The sequence below is a fragment of the Maylandia zebra genome, linkage group LG12 (assembly GCF_041146795.1).
Source record: "Maylandia zebra isolate NMK-2024a linkage group LG12, Mzebra_GT3a, whole genome shotgun sequence".
Classification (NCBI taxonomy): domain Eukaryota; kingdom Metazoa; phylum Chordata; class Actinopteri; order Cichliformes; family Cichlidae; genus Maylandia; species Maylandia zebra.
The window spans coordinates 37,709,694-37,724,093 of record NC_135178.1 but is presented as its reverse complement, the minus strand read 5'-3'; the positions used below and the strand labels follow the sequence as shown (position 1 = coordinate 37,724,093).

Genomic DNA, 14,400 nt, shown 5'->3' with positions numbered 1-14,400 from the left:
AGCCACAGAATCCCCGACAGTGTGGGCAGGAAAGAGGAAGGACACGCCCGGAAGCTGAACCCCTGCCTTGCTCATGGACAGCTCGGCAACTGTTTCTGCGCTTTGTGACAGCGCAGTGATATTTCCTCGTGTGCTGCTCGCCACTGTTTTTACTGCACTACAGTCACCTGACAGCTGCTGCTTTACTAATTAAAATGTGGATGCAAAACACGAGAGAAGCGTCAGAGTGATCTTATACACGCGGAAAGACACGTGAAACCAAATTATCAATAAAATAATCTGTTTGTCTGTTATTTTGGACATTTTTTTTGGGATATTTTCAAGACTGATGCCATCTTATTATTGAGTGGTTTAAGAATCCGATTCATTGACCAATATTATTATTTTGTCTTTCAGGCTCATGAAACAAACAGATTTCCTAACATTCATGTGCAGTCACATATTTATGAGGCTTTGCTGACATAATATAATGATGCCATTTAAAAATAATCTTTGTTTTATTGATTAATTCTTTGCAATATATGGATTCAGACTCAGGTGTGCTGCCAACAGGGAAGCTGCAGAGCGCCCTCTGGTGGACAAACCGCAAAATAACAAGCTTTTATTTTCTTCTGCCAGTTCTTTATTATTATTATTATTATTATTATTATTATTATTATTATTATTATTATTGTTGTTGTTGTTGCTTTTACTGGACATTTTATGTACCACACTGATATTGACAAACAGGAGCTCTGGCCTCAGTCCTGCATCTTCAGCACATAAACATTTATTCCATTAATTGATTAATTTACCAAATATTTTCTTTAAAAAAACTACTTTAAAGTAGTAACATGTGACTCATTAACGGATTTTATACCTAATATTTAATGAGAACACTTTTAACATCAACTTAATTTTGTACTTAGTTTCTTTCTTTCTTTTTTCTTCTTCTTTTTTTTTGGACTCCTGGAAGGAAGAAATGTGGAAACTGAATTATAAATACAAAAAAACAAAAAAGATAATCCATCTAATTTTCAGACAGCCACTCTTCCTGCACTATCCATTCATTTTCATGAAATCTGGCTCTTTTGAACCGGAATCAATGTCGTCACTGCTCTGACCTTTGACCTTTCTAATAGCAAGAAATATGTAATGTTACGGGTTTGGCTTTAACCAAGTCATACTGCTCAGTCTCCTTTACAGTAAGCTGTTGAAAGACTCAGTGAAATGCATTAACTGTGCTGTGCTCACATTATGAAATGATTCAGCGTGTTTGGATGTGGAGCCAACACATGTATGCCATCATATTCCTGGTAAAACTGACCTTTCTCAATGTCACAACATCCGATCTGACAGGCTGTGTGTGTGTGTGTGTGTGTGTGTGTGTGTGTGTGTGTGTGTGTGTGTGTGTGTGTGTGTGTGTAAATTGCTACGTAATGAGGAAAGGTTAAATATTACCAGCTGATAGTTAATGACTAAAATTGAGCTAAACAGTGTAACCAGCTGTAAAATGTAAAAAATGAAATATCTTTGAAGCTAATGTAATCTAAACCCCACAATAAGAAATCCAATTTACATCCAAAGCAGAAGACTTTTGATCAAATGCAGACTAGTAATATTAATCAATAGTTTAATTATAGCAAAGAGGTTAAATGATCTGGACTCTTTCAAACAACGAGAGGAACTTTTACATCAATTGTTTTTGTTGTTGTTGTTTGTTTGTTTTTTTGTGGAGTAAGAATAACAGAACATCGCTGGATTTCTGGCTGAAGGCTGCCACCCAGTGGACAACAGAGGAATGTCACGTTTTAATCTTAAAAACTGCACATTCCTGTTAAACTGCAGCGCATGCTTGTGTGCTAAAAAATTCTATCCACATAAATATTTTTTACATACAATACTTTTACATAAAAGTGAAACTAGGATAAAAGGAAAGTTTTCTGGATATGATACAAGTGTAATTCACAAACATCACAACGATATTATTCTCCAAATGAAAGTGTGGGGAGCTTGTAAGTAACATCTTTTATTCAGTGCATCGATAATGTCAGTGCAAACTCAGACTGAAGGAATGTAAGTTTACTTTAAAGCTGCTTCTCTTTCTCACAGAGAAAATGTCCCAATTATCACATGATGACCAGCAGTCGGGTTACAGGGAACTGGCTGGGTGCAGCAAATGCAGATGAAAGTAAAAAGCGTGGATGAAGCTTGTCAGGCAGCTGTAGGACACGTCCTCCTGTTTGTTGCACATTGGCCATGAGAGGTCGAGGTGTCAGCCTCCTTCAGACAGAGACAAATGTCGCCCCGCCTGGTTTTCTATTCAGCTGCATGTGTTGTCGGTCCATCAGAGGCTAATTAACATAGCAGGATCCCCAGTGATCCCACGCTGCTCGTTCTGTCTATACACAGCTCCTGTTACACTTTACGGCATGCACAGCAGGACGCTTCCAACGAGATGCTGCTGTTTCAATCAGGCCCAAAGTAAACTGGACAGCATGTGAGGACTGTGTGTCTGCATCCACGCAAAGGTCATATCAGCCAAAATCGCTGCTTCCTGCATGTTTCCACAAAAAGCCCAAATGCAGTTAACACATGATTTTTATAAACACACACTGTCACATATCTGTGCACGCTGTGGGAATGAAAAAAGCCTTTAATGTTCTGAAAACTGTTTCCTGTGCTGTTTAAAATTGTTTTCATGATGTCATGTTGGACCTGAACTCTGTCTTCTTACGTTTGTTTTTGGGGAAATACCTGGTGCAGGAAAATCAAAGGCAGGGAGCCACTCCCACAAAACAACAACGAAATGTGGAAAACTATTCCTAAAATGTTTATGGAATCATACTAAAGAGACACCATTCGAAGGTTCAGATGAATAAAAGTCATGAGATGACTAATGACTCTCGGTTATCACAGACTGGTTTCTTTACAGGAACATCAGGAACATCCAAACTGGGGCGATACTGTCTGAGGAGATGTATTGTCGCATTTGTGACATTGGACAGGGAACCCCGCTGAACATCCCCACAGAAAATCTTCAGGGAACAAAAACTAAGATTTCCTGGTTTCAGGAAATACTCTAAAAAAGTCACAGGCCGGAAACATCTGTAATGTTTCAAAACCACTCCAGGATCCAGGAAAACTGATCGAAGATCTCAGGATTCCTGAGGTGATCATGGAATTTGTTCAAGGATCTCTGGGTTTCCTCGTAATAACCTCTGAAATTGCTAAGTGGAGCAAATCTCTCTTACAACACCCCAAAAAGGTTGAGGGGGGTTTGCAAAGCACCTAAAATTAATATTAACTTACATTTTCTTCTCAAAGCTTCTTTTAAAGCAATCAAGACTCAACAGACCCGTGAATGTTTATGAAATTCCATCAGTGCCTAAAACCCAATCAGTGATTCCCAGAGTCCTCACCTAACTGTCTGATACACCCCAACCTCTGAGCAGATAAGCGAACACCCGCAAAATGATCAAATTCCACGAAGGAAAAATATCAGAATTAATAAATAATCAATACAAAATCAGGACTCCCTGCAAAGACCCTTTAACAAGCTACATTTCTTAAATCAAATTAAAGGTCCCTGGAAAATCCTTATGCGGAGTTCAGCTAAAACCTGGAAATTCCTTGGCCTTGGGAATTCACCAAACATCCCTTAGATTAACTCCTTAAAGCCTACAACTATTTCACGGATCCATATAATTCCTTCAAGGAACTCCGAAGAGTTCAAAAATAACCCCTCTCTGAAAAGTCATTGAAAGACCTCCAGGCCGTGACGTCCACATTTCTCCTGGAGGGTCCGGCTCTGCGCGACCCGCCTGTCCGGCCCTCCGGCCCGCTCTCAGGATCAAAGCATTCCCGGCGTGGAAGCAGCAGCCGCGGGTGGGCTGCTCGTAACCTCCGCAGTAAATTAAGACGAAGAAGCAAATAAAGCTGCACCTGCGGACACTTTTTGGCACTTTTAATATTTGCCAAAAAGTGATTGCTCGTATTTAAACTGCTATAAGTAACTTGTTGGGCTATAATATGTGAAACATGTCAAATTGGATGACACAAAGTCATCTTCACTGAAAAAAAGGGACTGGCCATCTCTTGGATTTATGTAAGCATCTTGCATGTATTTAACACAATTGCCTCATGTTTTAAAGTTAAATGTAACTATATAGTGTAAAAACTACATGATATGCAGAAAGGGTGTATTAAATTGTTCATATCATGTTCAGGTGAAGTAAGTCAATAAGATAGCAACGTTAAATCTCATGAAACCACGCGTGATTTCATCTCGCGGGCTTTGGATCGTGGTTTAAAAAAGGCATCCATCTCAGTCAAGTCGAGCAGCCAACTCTACGTTTTTGGTATGTCTTGATTTTTTGAATTAATTTTTACCATATTTCAGCCAAATGTAGTTAAACGTCTAGAGTGTCGCCATGTAACATGCTAAAAAAGAGCCGTTAGCTTATTTGCTGTTTTATCTGTTGTCAAAGAATTGGCGCTTTTTCATTTGAATTTGTCTTTGGCACAAGAGCCGTAATATCACATTAAACCTAATTACGAGGCACTCATAACATAATTTGGTTTTCTGTGTGAATAGATTTGCCAACTGACTCTTCAGTTACATTGTGTATTTACTGCACCGTGGTGTTAGTGAGATTTTGGACATTGAATAGCTTTAGCTAATATCATCAGCGGCATTATGCTAGCTTACATCCCTACCCCTCCTGCCCTCACCTGCTGTCCTTTTGTTTTTGTTTTTGTTGATGCACATTGAGAGACCACATCTATTCGGCATTTCACCAGGAGTCAGCTGATGGATTGTGGGTTCAAGGTGTTATGGTAAGAAAGTATATTCTATTTTCGTTTCTGTAACTTAATTATAATAGGTTTTTTATAATTATTAGGTGCATGCATACTCACCCTATTAATACAACTGAGAGATCCAAAATCTGCCATAGGTTTAACTTATACCTGTATGTATTGCCAGAAAGGTGATTACTGGACTCGCATTAATGCACACTTGAACTGAAATGAGGTTGTAACTTGTGGGTTGTTGGGTTGCAAATCAGAAACAAACATCTTTGGATTTTTTTAATCCCATAAGATCTGGAAACACAGTTTTTATTCAACAAAACATTACTGATTAACCAAGCACAGTGCCTGCTGTTATTTCAAAATAATTTTATGTCATTTCAGATAAAATGCAGCATTCCAGTGCATCCCAACCATGCCTTTACAGTCAAGGTTTCTGACGGAGCTGAGTTTCTCTCTGACAGTCTGCTGAAAGTGTTTGCAAAGTGATCGGGGGAACAGGGCACAAAGCTAAAGGATGTAGCTGCCATTATGACAGTAAGAACTTTAAAATTCTTTAACTACAAAGTGTATATGTATTGCATTAGGTCAGTAAAAGATTTTTATGCTACATCCATTGAAACAGTCAACTATTACCTGTGAGTACCGATTCCACTAAAAGGATGCCATAATTTTCGTCATGCATTTACTGGCCCACTGAGAAAAAATTATCTTTTTTTAAAAATAAATGTTCTGGAAACTATATATCCATAAAGTTGATGTCAAACAGGAACTTTTGATATTGCTTTGTAGATGCTGGTGTTGCATGTTGACTGGTTTAAAAAGTCAAGAGTTTTTGTCTGGGATCATTTTCTTCTGTGCTACTGAAAAGTTCACAAATCTCTGTTTTCTTTGTTATAATAGTCAAGGATGACATTAATGCTCGGAGTCCCTCATCAAAGTGCTCCGCATCTGTGTGAAAGACAATTGCAACATCTTGGTGCAGGAGTTCATGGTGAGTGTTTTATGAGTAGGTTGTGGATTTGCAACATTTAGAAATGCATTTAGTTATCCACTTGATCCTCATTGGACTGGTTAGGACCAGTAGTCCTCTTTAATAATTTGAAGTTCACATGAGGCCTGGTAGTGAACTCGGCCACCGGCCCTTGAGGCCCCACCCCTGTATTAGGGGTCACATCAGTGTGAAAAAACTTTAAATTTGTCATTCTAGTGAACAAAGAAAAATCCCACCAGTATTTACATTAGCTTTTGTTTGAAAAAAAGACCAACTGACCAACAGCTAACCAAATTGTGGGGCTGAAAGTCTAAATTCTAACATCTTCTGAGTGACATAACCTGGATTTCTGATGGGCCGGTGTCTTTCTAACAAAAACTAATGTAAAGCATTTGAAATTATTATGTTTTTCACCCTCTCTTAGAAACTCTGTTAGACCATGAATGGCAGCATGGCAGGCCACTCTTTGGCTATAGCTATTTACTATGTTGCTTGCATTGGTTTAAATTACTCTAACATTAGAACTGGTAGATTCAAAAGAGATGAGTTTAAAAAGGAATCTTAAAGAAATGTTTTGTGTTTAACCAGGACTTGACTGAGGCCACTGCACAGATTGAGAAAACCACAATGAACATCTGTCTCCAGAGATGCGCCAGGCAATGACTTTTCTGATGTTGTTCTTCAAGATCTGGATAACGTGACCTTTGCAGTAGCCATGCTGTTTGGACCTTTTTTATTCCTTCAACATGAGTTACCCATCACAACTCTGCTACACTTTTGAGGTGATTCAAAGGGTGGTAATGGAGTTGGATGCAACTCAGCTCTCAAGAAAAGCTCACAACTAAGACAAAACTGCTCCTGCAACGAAGCTCACTGTTATGCATGTGAGGTGACCAGCTCTAGGTGAGAGGACATTTAAATCTCACACTTGTTCTGCTGCATTTTTGAAGCTCAATTCCAGGAGCAGATCGCAGGGTTCATTTTTATATACTATGCAACTGCCATGAGGACGAGCCGTTTTTTTTGTTGTTTGTTTTTCCTTTTGCTCTGTACAAGTTCTCTTTGTCTGTTTGGCAGCATTTTTAAATTTGTCTTTGTATTTTTTCTTTCTTTTACTAGTGAAGAGATGTAGCGTGAACAGTTATACAGTCTAAATATCCCATATGGGTCGTGTGAAATGGTATTTTCAATTTTATTCAGTTGAAGTAAAGAACGTTGAATATTTCTAAGTGTGCTGTTTTGAACCAAGATGTCACAGTATGATCAGTGCTGTAATTTTTGACAGTCACTGTATCAATGTTATTTTTGCATCTCTTGAATAAAGGTTTTGACCTGCAAGTGCTAATTTCTTTAGTTATTGGGGTAAAATGGGTAGTGTTAATAGGAAGGTGTTTGCCAATTCAGTAACCTAATTTAATGTTAATGGAAACTAACATTACCTCAAATTGTTTAGTTATAATTGTTGTTTAACTGAATCTTGATGTCAGAGGCCTTAAATAGAATGTTTTGATTTGTTCTTTCCCAACATTTTTCAAAAGAAACAGTCTAATTTCTTTACTGTGATTGATTCCAGAGAACACGGAAGAACTGACATTATTTAACTGTTGATTTATGTAGATTCAGTGGAGGAGTAATGTCAGTTTAATTCTTTACCTACTGTCAATGCAGTGAAATTAGACATTTTGTTTTGAAAGGTTACTGGTGGATGCCAGCAACCATCTTGGAAGAGAACAATACAATCTGTTATAAGGCCTCCATTTGAAAATTGTGTATTTGATACTAGAATATAATAGCAAAATGTAATTTGAAGATAACATGTAGTATTTAAGTGACCAAGTAGTATTGGGTAAAAGTTATTGAATCGTGTTGGGATAACGTGAGAAAATTGTGAAGGATTAAAATATTCCAAGAGCTCAAATTACTTCATCAAAACATGTTTAAGTCACATTTTATCAACACAAATTGCACAAGTTTATTGAACATGAATAAATTGTGTTAATTTAACTCAATTGTTTAAGTTGCTGCCGAAGCAAAACATCTGTGTGCAACAAATGTCCACCATTGAATTAAGTAAATCCAACAACATATTTTTTTCAGTGTTGAGCCACAAACAACATTCGTGTAACAAGGTAGAAGCTGCATTTGGCAGCGACTTTTATATAACATTTATTTATGTAGTTAAAAAAAACTCATTAACATTAAAAATGTGTTTTTAAGAGTAAGTTGGCCAAGAGCACAGCAGCAAATATTACGATATTCAGTAAAAATATTTTAGGTGGGGATAAAGGAGCGGGTTGGTTATAATGTACAATAACACAGAGTTGTAAAGATACTTGAAAAACTGATATTACACATAAAAAATACACGGAAACATTGGACATCAGTTTTTGCCAGGCGATCACTTTTTGGCACAACACCGGCTCACCTTGAGTCCGCGTGCCAGAAAAGCACAAAGCGGGACCAGGTCCTCCGTGAAAATAAGAAATAAAGATCTGAACTCGTCACGGAAAACAAAGAGCTAATAACAGTCTGTAACTATATTTAAATTTGCACCGGAGAAAAATCACATTAATTGAATTCTTATATTATCTTAATGATAATGAGAATTATAAACAGATAAAAATGTCATTTAAGAAAATCTCTTTTTAATATTACGCATGCGCACAGTGACAGTAAATTAAAAATATGTGGACATTTTTAGTTTGAAAAAATCCCGCAGGACAGAGTCCCACGGCCTTCTTTCTCAATGCAGCACATGCGTGACATTAACTCGCAGCAGTCAGCGCTGCCGTCCACTGTGAAGGCCTGTGTGCGCGTGTGCTTTGTCCCGCAGTCAGTTCCCGTGAAAGTCGGTTGACAATGAATAAATGTCACGTGTCCGTGTTTTTGTCTTTGTGAGGCTGACTCTCAATCAGCAGCCCGCAAACAAAGATGCACGCGTGCAAGGCCCACGTTCAGTCATTAGTGTCACGGGTGAAAAAGACACTGAGGACCAGAGAGAGAGCACTCAGACACCCGGGACTTCATCTCAGCCGTTTATAGCATTAAAGGAGAATTATGAGGGTGGATTTCCAAAATAAAAGCAGCGAATAATAATAATCAGATGTATTAATATAATATTCAGATATTCTATATAACGCGTCTGCTGGTCTGAGGCACATTTGGGCCTCCGTATCCTCCAGCTGCTGTTTTGTGTGGGGCTCCTCTTCATGCTGACACGGTGGGTTTTTCTCTCAGGTGTGATTGTTGTGAAAACACGGTAATCTTCCCCGGTTATCTGTGCCAGCTGCACGGACTGTAACAACCCGCAGGACACCTGTATCGCCCCGCCCACCCCCGTCTGTGGGCAGAGGCCCAGCAGAATAATGACGTCAGGAAGTGAATCCACCAGGTTCAATCTTTTTTCAATCTTTATAATATCATCTTCTCTTTTTAAAGGTTTACTTATCAATAAATGACAGTTTTCCTCATTTGCTCACTGAAAGTTACAGTTTTGGAAAATTCTGTTTCATTTGTTCGTTTTTTCAGCTGAAAACTAAAAAGCTCGATTTCCATGACGCGCAGAGGACAGTGAGCCAGGCCTGAAGCTCCGTTTCTGCTCACACGAACCTGAAATTAAACGCAGACATGCGACGTGATAAACTGTTGCGCTGGTTTCCTGGACGACTTTCTCTTTTTCACATCTTCCCACTTTCGGCCTGTCTTTCCTGGAAAGTGACCTCCTGAAGTAACCGCAGGGCGCGCGGTGCTTGTGGCCGACGCTCCGCCCGCCCCCTGCATAACTGCTCCTGCTCCTATTGGCTCTTTGCGTGTTTGTAAATGAGCCAATCAGAGGGCAGCCTGCTTCGGTTCATAGCGGTGTGGCTCCTTGTGTCCGAGTCAGAGGAAAGTTGGACGCGTCCCCGGCGCGTCTGCGTTTATCCGCTCAATTAACGGCTAATTACAAGCTTGAGTCTGGACCGTGTGTGTGTGAGTGTGGCGTTCATCACGGTGTTAACGACGTTGCCCCGCCCTGCTGGACTCCTGGAGGTAAAATTCATTCCGTTTTTTAAAAGTGTTTCTCGGCTCAGTCGCTCAGACGCAGATTAATTAAACCGGTTTAATTAAACTCTGTGAGCCAGCGTGACCCAAATATCCCGGGTTATGTGACAAACTCCTCTGAGATCCAGCAGACTGTTGGAGTTTTACTAGTTCTGGTTTTATTAAGGCCTCACTTTCTCTGATTACAAACTGTCGTGTTAAAATATTTCACAGCTGTAAATAAAAATAAATGTTCAGCCTTCTGAAAAACTTCAAGCTGTTTTAAACTTAAAAAAAACGAACAACAGATTTATTATTATCTTTTTATTCTTGTAGATAATCTACTTACTAGACTAAAATATTTTTATTTTATTATTTTTTAAATAAGAAATGACAGACCTGAAAGTTTGGGATAATTCATGAAACTGTCCAGATGAGGAAATGGGAATATTTGGTGTGTTAAGTCTGACAAGCTGGTGATATTTACATATTTTAAGTGCCAGTTTTTCTCACCTGATCTAATCTAATAACTCGTATTCGTCTCCAGGTACAAACTGGCTTTAAATCCGGCAGACATGTCAGAGAACTCCGGGTGTGAGCTGGAGATCGACGTGGAGAGCCTGGAGACGGAGAGCGAAGAGCTGGCCGACTCCTCCGAGCGCCCCGGCTCTCCGCTCGGCCACGCCGCCTCAGAGGACGACTGCCCCGGCACTAAGAGCCGCGACAGGGCGGGCCCCATGTGCGCGGGTGACCAGAGGAAACTGAGCCGCACGCCGAAGTGCGCCCGCTGCCGCAACCACGGCGTGGTGTCCTGCCTGAAGGGCCACAAGCGCTTCTGCCGCTGGAGGGACTGCCAGTGCGCCAACTGCCTGCTGGTGGTGGAGCGGCAGCGGGTGATGGCGGCGCAGGTGGCCCTGAGGAGGCAGCAGGCCACGGAGGTGAGACTGAGGGTGGTGTGTGGTGGAGGTGCTGTGCTGATGCGTTCAGGTGCTTCGCGCTAATAACGCAGGAAGGACTCACGTGTGTGATGAAGCGTCTCCGGTTAATCAGCTGCTTGCTTGGAAGTCTGAGCCTGGATCACTGCTGCCCTGCAGCTCAGGGTTTTCAGTGGAAAGTTCAGATGATCAGGACTGTTTGAAATCAGGCAGCTCAACATATTTATCTCCTCACACAGCAAGCTGTGGCACTTGGAGCCACTACAGTGACCTGTGGCCTTTGACCCCTCAGTGTTAGTGAATCAGGCCTTGCTTCTGTGATCGCAGCTTCTGTTGTGCTGAAGTCCTTCTTTTGTAAACGGGGCAGTTTCTGCTTTTGTCTGTGGGAAAGTCGAGCGCTTCTTCGTGTTGTTTTTGATAACTGCGGCACATTTGCACACTGACCTTTGTGCTACAGTGGAAGAAAAAGAAAATCGCTGCGCTGATTCTTCCAAAGTTTTTATAAGAACCCGAAGCCTTCAGAAGCGCAGTCCGTGTTATTTTAAAGGCTCTGTGTTCGGGCTTGCAGCTGATCAGAGTAAAGCCGAGGCTCAGTGTTCAGCGTGAATGCAGTCGCTCAGCGTGCACTTTATATCGCTTTGTTAGCTTCACTGAACAAACACGAATATAAAGGCACATCCGAGGAGCCGTTGGAGGTTTTCGAGGTTCATTCAGAAAATGAGGAATATTTTGTTTTTCCCCCAAATAAAGGCTTAGGAAGAGAATTTGAATAAAAACACAAAATCACAGCTGTTCCATGTGTGTGTGAAAAATCTGCGCATATTTCTGTAAAAGAGCGAAACTGTTACGGCGCCAGCATTTTAAAGATGAGACCAGATGAATGTTTCCCAGTTTGTGTCATCAGCTGAGCTCCTGTTAAATGTCCAAGTTTATATCTTTAACAAACACTTTCTCTCATATCTATTACTGCAAAAAAATAAAAACTAAATGTGTTAAATGTTAGATTGACTTGTTAGGCCTGCGTCTCCGTCCTGTTTAGGGCTGTTTCGAGGCCTTTTCAAGGCTGTAATAACACGAGAAATGTGTGTCGCTGCCCATATTTTAACTGGATTATTATTAAGAGGCTGGTTTTTATTATCCAAACATACATGGGACTTGGACCTCAGCTGTGAAAAATCAGTTATTTTAACAAGGATTAAGGTGAACACTCTGTCAGCGTCTTTTAAATATTTTTCTTTTGTTTCTCTAATTTCTCAGGATAAGAAAGGCATATCCGGGAAACCAATTCCTGCAGAGAGGAGGACGATATATCAGCGACACATCCGACCGTCCACCATGCTCGCCAAAAGCATCCTCGAAGGTACGGCTCAGACAAAAAGAAAAGCTCCTCTTCTGCCTCTCCTTCGCTCGAAGCGGGGCTTACATTTCTTTTTCCTTTAACACCAACGGGGCGATAAGGACGTGCTAACATCTGTAAGCAGTAAAACTCTGGCACGTGATACGCTAACTCGTTTAGCAGCATTACAAAGTATAAATAGCTAATTAGATTATTATCTATGTTGGGTGTCGTAATATAATTCCAAACACACTCGATGTCATAAAAGTTGAAGTAAATGTTTGATTTTCGATGACAGGATATCGCCCGGTGCAGTCTGATCCGTTCCTGGCAGCCAACCCGTCTCTTCCCCCTCCGCTGAGCGACCGCATGAGGAAGAGAAGGGCTTTTGCAGACAAGGAGCTGGAAACCATCATGCTGGAGCGGGAGTACAAAGAACGAGAGCTGATGGAGAACAACCAGGGGGCTCCAGGCTCTCTCCTCTTCCCCAACGGCTTGGTCCACCACTCGTCTGAGTACAACTCCTACAAGACGGCCTACTCGCCGGCAGCTCCGGTCGAGCCGCAGCCCAAAGAGCTGTGCAGCTTCCTCTCCCCTAACTGCCTGGATCTGGGCATGCAGTACCCCTCGACCCCTGGGAACGTCGAGCTCATCTCCTCCAACGTCAGCGTGGCGACCACCTACCGCCATTACCCGCTGCAGCCGTCGCGAGGTGGCTTCGTGATGTGGCCCCGCGGCGCAGCCAACCTGGGAGACGCTCTTCTGTACCAGCAGTGCCTGTTTAACGCCACGGCGGTGCAGAACATGAAGCCCGGTGCTGTGTGGGAGCCCAAAGCGATGCCCGCTGAGAGTCAGCCGCCAGAGCAGGAGGCCGCGCTCGCTGCTAAATTGGAGGGATCCCGAGCCGCTGCTCTGCAGGACTTATCAGACCCTCAGAGGCCCGACCCCAAACCTCCTGCTGTCACCCAGGGGGAGCAGAGGGAGTGCTCGGCCTTCTCTCCTCCTAAGAGGAGCTTTGGACAATCTTTCCCCAACCACCCTCATTCCCAAAACTCCAGCCAAGTCCTCAGCAAGTTAAGCAAGGACAGTGCTAAGCCTTCCATGAAACTCAACTCCTTTCACTCCCTCATCCAGCACTCACTGAGTGAAAAAGCCAGCGGCGGGTCCGGGCCAGAGCTCAGAGCTCCGTACTGCAAGGAGCTGTTAGAGGAGGCGGCCCGCAAGTACAGGGAGAGCTCTGCCAAAGACTTTCAGGCGGTAAAACTCGCAGACAGGTACGCCAAAGACTTTCTGTCGAAGCCTGTAGGGACCAAGATGGCGCCCAGCGAGTCTCTGTCCTTCTCCGTGGAGGCCATCCTGAAACGGCCCACGCCCGCCATAAGTCGAGCATTCCATTAAAATCCACGAGGTGTCCTTTGTTGCACTATAAACACGAGGCTTGTCTCAGCCAGAGATCAGCTGCAGTTGTGGTTTTCGGGGTCAAATGTAAACGTGAGCACTGCATCGGAAAATAGACCAGTTTGAAATGATTGTTTTTTCAGTGTAATATTTATGTACAGTGTATAATATTTTACACGCGCATGTTTGAATAACTTTATTTGTGTCGAGTATTTAAACACGATGTCGATGTTTCCCTCACGTCAATAAACTTTATAAGACTGAACTTCCATAAAAAGTGTCCGATGTCATTTCATACTCGAGTTGTGACGGCTGGAAGTGCGAGCGGGTTGTTGTTTAGGTCAGAAGTTAGTCTGCACCGAGCGATGAACGACTGTGGCCGGACGCAGAAACACGAGGAACTTCAGTCCTCTGACGGAAACACACACAACCCTAATGTTTTTTTAATCATTTTTTTCATGTTGCACTATTAATAATTTAATATTTGGGCTTAGACTTAATACTTCATTTTGTAACACCTCGTTTGTTTCGTGCCCATTAAAAGCATAAATTCAGACGAGCTGTTCCTCGACTATAATCAGGGCTTCTTTAAGAAAAGGGAACTAGAGTTACAGACTCGTCCTGCAGACATTTTAACCTTACTTTTCCATAACGTGGTTAAAAACCTGTTTCCTTGACCTTTGCACTTTAGTCGTTTGCAGGGTCATTAAGTTTTTACAGTAACTCTGCGACAACTAAAATATGTTTCAAATGAATGTAGCGGACAATATCCCATCACTCCTGCAGAGCCTCAGTGAAAAACTAAGAAAAAGAAAATCCCAGGAATGTTTTTATCACTAGAGTTTTGCACAAAGACAAATTTCACAAGTAAACCACATAAATGAGGTGTGGATGTGACAGAGTGGATGTAGACTAAATATGCTCTT

The 14,400-nt window shown here is 41.7% G+C and overlaps 1 protein-coding gene and 1 long non-coding RNA gene across 3 annotated transcripts; both read left to right on the top strand.

Moving 5' to 3' along the window:
* The first annotated feature begins 4,061 nt into the window (after nt 1–4,061).
* On the top strand, nt 4,062–7,854 carry LOC112435669 (uncharacterized). Of its 2 annotated transcripts, XR_013101220.1 has the most exons (5): nt 4,062–4,340; nt 4,783–4,818; nt 5,176–5,328; nt 5,695–5,785; nt 6,374–7,854. It is a non-coding gene; the product is annotated as an uncharacterized LOC112435669 (long non-coding RNA). The 2 variants fall into 2 exon arrangements; XR_013101219.1 differs by having other exon boundaries at nt 4,062–4,818.
* A 1,745-nt stretch (nt 7,855–9,599) lies between these two features.
* On the top strand, nt 9,600–13,742 carry dmrt2a (doublesex and mab-3 related transcription factor 2a). The gene is made up of 4 exons (XM_004555632.3): nt 9,600–9,814; nt 10,353–10,743; nt 11,998–12,100; nt 12,375–13,742. Exons 2-4 carry the CDS (start codon nt 10,381–10,383, stop codon nt 13,472–13,474), a joined length of 1,566 nt encoding a protein of 521 aa, XP_004555689.2. The 5' UTR covers nt 9,600–9,814; nt 10,353–10,380; the 3' UTR covers nt 13,475–13,742.
* Nucleotides 13,743–14,400: the final 658 nt, after the last annotated feature.

Coding starts and splice junctions, on each gene's coding strand:
- dmrt2a (XM_004555632.3), top strand. CDS start 10,381: ATGTCAGAGAACTCCGGGTGTGAGCTGGAGATCGACGTGGAGAGCCTG. Junction 10,744..11,997: donor GGAGGCAGCAGGCCACGGAG/GTGAGACTGAGG, acceptor CTAATTTCTCAG/GATAAGAAAGGCATATCCGG. Junction 12,101..12,374: donor CGCCAAAAGCATCCTCGAAG/GTACGGCTCAGA, acceptor TTTCGATGACAG/GATATCGCCCGGTGCAGTCT.